This window comes from Clarias gariepinus, chromosome 25, assembly GCF_024256425.1.
Source record: "Clarias gariepinus isolate MV-2021 ecotype Netherlands chromosome 25, CGAR_prim_01v2, whole genome shotgun sequence".
In the NCBI taxonomy this organism is placed as follows: Eukaryota; Metazoa; Chordata; class Actinopteri; order Siluriformes; family Clariidae; genus Clarias; species Clarias gariepinus.
In genome coordinates, this window is record NC_071124.1 from 8,185,774 (window position 1) to 8,192,565 (window position 6,792).

General features: G+C 38.5%; 1 protein-coding gene across 4 annotated transcripts; it reads right to left on the bottom strand.

Moving 5' to 3' along the window:
* Window positions 1–290: 290 nt before the first annotated feature.
* Window positions 291–6,704, bottom strand: taf15 (TAF15 RNA polymerase II, TATA box binding protein (TBP)-associated factor). Of its 4 annotated transcripts, none has more exons than XM_053487092.1 (16): window positions 6,624–6,704; window positions 5,906–5,939; window positions 5,640–5,709; window positions 5,505–5,517; window positions 5,277–5,373; window positions 5,021–5,187; window positions 4,730–4,892; window positions 3,084–3,118; window positions 2,516–2,548; window positions 2,329–2,438; window positions 2,114–2,243; window positions 1,917–2,021; window positions 1,764–1,839; window positions 1,108–1,187; window positions 851–1,004; window positions 292–571 (listed from the first exon to the last, which is right to left on the bottom strand). In XM_053487092.1, exons 1-16 carry the CDS (start codon window positions 6,631–6,633, stop codon window positions 532–534), a joined length of 1,317 nt encoding a protein of 438 aa, XP_053343067.1. In that variant the 5' UTR covers window positions 6,634–6,704; the 3' UTR covers window positions 292–531. The 4 variants fall into 4 exon arrangements, with proteins under 4 accessions (XP_053343069.1, XP_053343068.1, XP_053343067.1 ...); XM_053487091.1 differs by having other exon boundaries at window positions 5,451–5,517; XM_053487094.1 differs by lacking the exon at window positions 3,084–3,118 and having other exon boundaries at window positions 291–571; window positions 6,624–6,701.
* Between the last annotated feature and the right edge of the window lie 88 nt (window positions 6,705–6,792).

Genomic DNA, 6,792 nt, shown 5'->3' on the forward strand with positions numbered 1-6,792 from the left:
TAGAAAAACAGGCTAAAAACCTGCAACCCAAACTCAACTCACAAACCCAAAGAAAGTCACACAGTAAGATTCGAATCATGTTTAATATCAATTCCAAAAAGGAAAACCCAAGTAAAACAGTTCATTTCAGTCTTACAAAACAACAAAAATTATACATATTTGATAAGTCTAACACACATGTGAATTCAATCAAGAAAATTAAAAGGGGGAAAAAAAATAAAAAAAAAAGAGAGAGAGAGAAAAAAAAAAAAAAAAAAAGGCAATCCACCTACCACCCATCCCCCCCTCCAACCCCCCCTCCTTCATGCTCCCCATCATCCACCATAGATGGACAGTGATTCTAATGGACAAAAAAAAAAAAAAAGCCACTGGAAGCAATACACTAAACAATCTGGCAAAAAGTTACAGATTGGGGAAAAAAAGAAAAAAAAAAAAAAAAAAACAACAATGGACCCATCCTTTACTTTATTCCCAATATTACAACCATCCCTCCCCAGCTTCATGGGTTACAACAAAGTCCACAATAATCCTTTAATAGGGCCGGTCTCTTCTTTCCTCTCTGTGCTCACCTCTAAAAAGACAAAACACAAGTTTAAAAGAAATTAATAAAAAGCATGTTTCATTAAAGATTTCCACCTACAAAATGTAACTTGTGTATGGATTTTTTTTTCTTTTTTTTTTTTGGGAAGGGTAACCCCATTCAATTCAATTCAATTTTATTTGTATAGAGCTTTTAGCTCTTTTTGTGAATTTGTATGAATCAAAATGGTCAAAATGGTCAGTTCCCTGTGTAAGCAAGCCGACAAGTAGCTTCCGGTATACTGCAAAAAAAGAAAAGAAGCCATTTTACCTTCCTCCCATCTTGTATCCACCCCCATAGCTGCCGCGATCGCCGCCGCCGCCACCACCACCATAACTACCACGGTCCCCACCTCTGAAGCCACCTCCTCTTCCTCCTCTGAAACCACCACGGTCACCACTGAAGCCTCCTCTACCACCACGGTCTGAGGAGAAGGCAGCAGGCAAAAGTTTCACAATATGTAAGAGGACATTCTGGACTAATGTATGCAACTGAAAATATTTTACTGTGTAAAAAGATCTACTAACCTCCAAAACTGTCACCGGGTTTTGGTGCACCACATTTGTTGCACTCATATCGCCGTGCAAAGTTCATGTTTCCACAAGAGCTAAAACAGTGAGAGTTCAGTAAGTGATCTTTTTTTTTTAAGGATTAAACAAACCTACATTACTTAGCATGCAATTTAAACATTTAAACAGAATTTTGAACACTATTTAAATTAATAGCTTTAAAAATAAATGTTAGATATTTAATATTAAACACTGGTTTGAGTGATGTGCTAAATACAGTACTTTACTGCCCTCTAGTGCATTATCTAGTATTGCACCAATGTGGACATTTTGGTCAACATAAAACCATGAGCACGTTTAAGTGTATGAAGTTATAGAACCCAGGAGCACCTCCCTTTATTTTATCTATACAATGGCACCTTGTAGGTGACCCATTTTGATCTCAAATTTAATAAAGTGTTTAATCTGTATTCCTGAACCATCAAAAATTAAGTGCAAAACTGTCCTCACAACAGTGATGGCATCTCTGTTTATAAAAAACTGCCCGCCAAATCAGCCACATACCAAGTGACTCTTTGCACCAGGATAGGAACAATGTGGCATTCTACTGCTACCAAGAGCATCTTAAGCCTCCCTGAATTTCATTCCAGTTATAAAAATTATAATCCATTCACCTGTTGGGACAAAGCCAGTCTCCTCCCTTAACATCAAAATTAGGGCCTCCACCAAAGCCACCTCGACCTCTGAAACCTTTTGGGGGGAGGAAGAAAGTTACCTCATGTAAAATTAAAAACTATAGTAGCAGTATTCATTTTCAAACAACGTACCTCCACGTCCTCTCCCTCCTCCTCCTCCTCCTCCTCCTCTCTGGGAGAACTCTGCCCGTCTTGTGGCAAATGACACCTTAATGGGCTTTCCATTGAACTCCTTGCCTGGAATTTACAGATGAGGGTAAAACAAAAATCATCCCTTAATTGAGGTTTTTAACCAGACACCACAAACTATAAACAAAACTTAAACTAACCGTCAAACCAATCGATGGCAGCTTTAGCAGAAGGAGGATCATCAAATGAGACCGTGGCTTCACCCTTTAGTCTACCAGTAGCTTTATCAGTGTACAGGTTAATCATAGGTTTGCCAGTCTTTTTATTTACCTAAAAAAAACGTATATTAAAAAAAATCATGTCAGACTGTATGGCATTAGAAAGCTCAAGGAGTTATTAACAACCATAAACTTGCCTTAATAATTCCAATCTGTTTGAAAAAGTCAGCAACTTCATGAGTTGTGACATCCTCTCCAAGGCCTTGGACAAAAATTGTATTGTTGTCAGAGTTGTCCTGTTCTTCACCTACAAAAAGGACAAACCTTTAATACATCTAAACCAGACATACAGAAACAGTCAGTCACATTATTGCTGCTCCTTACCTGCATCATCCCTTTGACCATAATCTCTGGGTCCTGAAAAACACGAAGACAGGAGAAGAAGGGAAAACCCATAAGCAAATTGTATATTTTAATCTCCACAAATCATTTATAAAAAAAATAAAGTAAAAAAAAATAAAAAAATAAATAAAATATATGCTTGACTTTTGACAGCTATACACCAGGTTTCATCAAATGGCTGCATCCTTTGTCAACACCTTGTATTACCACAAATGTTCTTGGGCATTAATAATAAACCCCCTTATAAAGCCTCTGATAAAGCCATGTGCTCCTTCTTCGCCATAGGCACAGCTGGCATCCAGAACGCTGGCATTTTAATTAATTTATTTTTTAATAAAGTCAAAATCCTCATGCAACAATACCATTACCAGTAAAATGAGGCATTTTTAAACCCAACAGCATCTACCAGAAAGGAAAACCTAACAAAGGCGGGAGAATATTTTTTTTCAGTCCAAACAGGTGGCTGTCAAGAGTTCTGTTCTTTTGTCAGTTAAGCTTTTTTTTCTCTTCACTTTCCCCAACTGAGACAGTTCTGATGCTCATCACTTACCACCGAAATTTTTGTAGCCACCACGGTCACCACCACTGCAGAGGAAAAATGGAAGATATGATGGCTTTCCTTTGTTGCAACCTGGGAGCTCAAGACTCCCCACTTATGTGCATTGTGTCCTGTCATGGTTTAACTTTTTTTTTTTTTTTTTTTTTTAAACAGGCAATGTCTCCCGTCCATGAATACACTGGCTAAAGATTTGCGCCAATAGTGCAAGTGACAATAATTGAAAATCGAGAGACATTTTACTTTCTTCCAATTACGGATTGGGTGAAATCAACTGGGTTAGTATTAATTGCTCTTCTTTGCCAAAACCGAGCAGGGCATGGAGGATTCCCTCGCAGCCCCCTCATAACAGGAATGTGTCTAAATTTAGAGGTCTATACACTAGCTGAGGCACTCGAGTCGAGCGCACTACTTTCTTCCATTGAGTGCTTATGAGCTCCAATGGTTGAGGTCCAAGTTTAATTTCATTCACTTTGATACCTGTAGTATAAAATGTAGACCATGTTAACACAAAGCATTCGACTCCATGTTTAAAAGAAATACAACACTTTCATTACACCGTTCTATGGGGAATATCTGAATGATGAACTTGTGCTTGTGGCGTTAAATATCCTAAAAAACAAAACGAGGGCTTTCGTGATTTTACTGACTGCCCAAAGAATAGCAATTTTCTATTTCCTTAATGAAAAAAGGGCAATGTATAACAAAATAGATAAAAATAACCCTCAGCTGCCCTGAATATGAACCCTTCCATTAAAGATCTAACAAAAGTTAATAAAAAATTAAAAATAAAAAAAAACCCTATAAAACAGTTTGCACAATAGGAGGATATTTCAGTTCATGAGACTGATACTAGTTAAATCTAGAATTATCGAGCTAGCTGGGTGGGTAAAATGACAGTCATGCCATTTTGTTTATACAGAAATTACTGTACAATATTGTGCATTTTAGGTTCTAAGCATCTACTTTGCATCTAAAGAATGGAGAAGAAAATATTTTTATTTTAAGTACACAAAGCATTACATTTCATCTACCACACTTGTGTTCAAGTATTAACTTGTTCCAAGCAGAACTGCTCATTTTAGGAGGGTGATGCTTGCAAATTTACAGGCCAGCTCAGAGAACGTTGCAACAACCTGCATTCTGAGCAAATACCGTGATCTGCCATTTATATATACAAAAATAAAAACCCAATAGGAAAATGGATTGTAATAGGTGCATATATAATATAGTGCACTAATTTTAGGCAGCTTAGTTTCTGGATAGAATCACAGAAGGTGTCCCTTCAGCCAAATAATATCTAAAATAATTCCACAAATATTACGTTTATGCCGGATCAATAATTACACACAAGGCATCACCAACATTGCTTTAAAAAAAAAAAAAAAAAAAAAAAAAAAAAAAGGCAGTGTAGTAACCTACCAATACCTTTTTCCCCTGGCCAAGTTCATGTTGTGTTGACTGAAGTGAACCACATGAGCCACAGCCATGTAATACTCTCAACAGCTTAAGCACATGTGACTGATGAAATTATGGATTACTGAATTATCTACAATTCGATGAAGATTTGTGCAATTCAATCAAGCAAAACTAGCATTACATAAATGGTACCTGAAGGGGGGGTAGGCTTTCAGACTTACCCCATACCAGAGGGTGGTCCTCCTCCTCTTCCACCTCGGTCAAAACCACCACGATCGTAACCCCCGCGGTCATAGCCCCCACGATCGTAGCCACCACGCCCTCTGCCCCTGTACCCCTCAGACCTGTCACCTCCTTCATCACCACCAAATCGCCTGTTCTCACCTGAAAACAAGACGACAAAGTCTAGTTGAAGCAGGATTACATAAATAACATGGCATTATAATTCTGGCCGCTCTATAAGAAAACATTGTTTACTGAAGCCCCCCATGCATGATACAAGCAGTCTTTACCTTCATTACGTCTTCCATAACCACCTGCTGGACCACTGTATGATGCCCCAGACTGTCCACCTTCAGACTGCTGCCCGTATGAGCCTTGCTGCGCATAAGAACCTTGCTGACCATAAGAGCTTGGTTGACTATAGGAGCTTTGCTGTCCATAAGACTTGTCCCCATACCTTGAAAGAGAGAGAGTGGAAAATGAGTACAAAAAAAAATATTTAACTTGTCACTTTAAACAAAATGGCTAACAACTAAACAGTTATACCCTGATGAAGAATCAGAGCCTTGCTGCCCATAGCCTTCATAGCTCTGCGGTTGCTGTCCGTAGCCAGAGTAACTTTGTGACGACTGACCAAAACTCTCTGCAAAGCGAACAAAGAAGCCATGTAAAGAGAAAACGAGAATGTTACAAAAGCTTGAGCAAGATTTTTATTCATACCTGACTGCCCATAGCCCTCATAATTCTGTCCACCATACGAGCTGCTTCCATTACCTTGTCCGTATCCCTAATTGAGGTAGAAAAAAAAGAAAAGAAAAAAAAAAGTCAAGGACGAACACCTCTCTAGGATTAATCTCTAAACACTGGCAAAAAATATAATTACAACAGTGCAATCTGATAGGTTCTCACCTGTCCGCCGCCGCCACCACCACCACCACCACCATGTTGATAGCCCTGAGCTCCACCATAGGATCCATAGCTAAAAGGTTTAGGAGAAAGTTAAAGTCAAGCACTGGGCAAAACTGCAATATGTAGAATAGAATATAAACGGGTTTACAGGAAACTTGTAAAACCAGTTGCGGAAAAAAATATAATGGATTGTCAGACAATCCTGATGTTAAGTAAAAACAAAAAAAACAAAACTGCATTTAGAACAACAAAAGATGGGTACTTGCCTTTGTGGGGCACCAGGCTGCCCGTAGCCTGAGTCTAGGAAACAAATAAGACGAATCAATAATATTACATTTACAATCAGTAGCAAAACTCGCGACATCTACAATATGATTAACCCGGTGGTAAACGGTGCAACTTATCAGTTTAAAGACAGAAAGAAGGCGGAGGCCTAATGGCTTCCGCAAAAGCGTTACAGAGCTAGCTGGATAAAGAGACTTTCGTATACACACACACAAATTAATATCGAATATAGCCTTTTCTCTAGTTTCAAATCGTTTACTTTATGTCTCATGTAGTCCACCTTTCTGTGAATTTGCCACCAAATCACCTTCAGCTTAAATCAGCCCGGTTAGCTCGCTAATATATAAAAGAACACCACGCCGCGGAACAAAAATGGCGACGACACACAGACGAAGGTAAAGCTACACGTTACCCGGGTCGAACATTAAAACTACTGCACTTAAATGAACCTTCAAACTAATAACCAAAATCAACACAAATATTTACACATCAACGATAGATTAATCTGAAGTAGATTTCGCTAGCTAAAGAGCTAGCTAAATGCACGAGGCCAGCGACTCCGCCTTTACTAACTAGCTAACCGTCTATTATATTTAAAAATGAATATTTACGGCACAAATAAAACAATATGTGCCACTTCTCAGAGTAATATAACACGAAATGTTCCGAAGATTAATAAAATGTTAAAATATAGCTTACCAGAAGACATAATTTTGTATTAAATTAAAACTCCTCTGCCTGCGACTTAACGTTAAAAAACCCTACAGTATCAGCGCGCGCACTGCAGTATTTATGAACTGTGACGTGCTGTCGGGAGATACCAAGTCCTCTGATCCAGGGGTGCGTTTGTATTTTTTTTTATTAGCAA

Excerpts from the sequence above, each read along its gene's own strand:
- taf15 (XM_053487091.1), bottom strand. Across the intron at positions 5,518-5,639 it reads GTGGTGGCGGCGGCGGACAG|GGATACGGACAAGGTAATGG; the intron begins GTGAGAACCTAT and ends TACCTCAATTAG. Across the intron at positions 2,439-2,515 it reads TGGTCAAAGGGATGATGCAG|GTGAAGAACAGGACAACTCT; the intron begins GTAAGGAGCAGC and ends TCCTTTTTGTAG.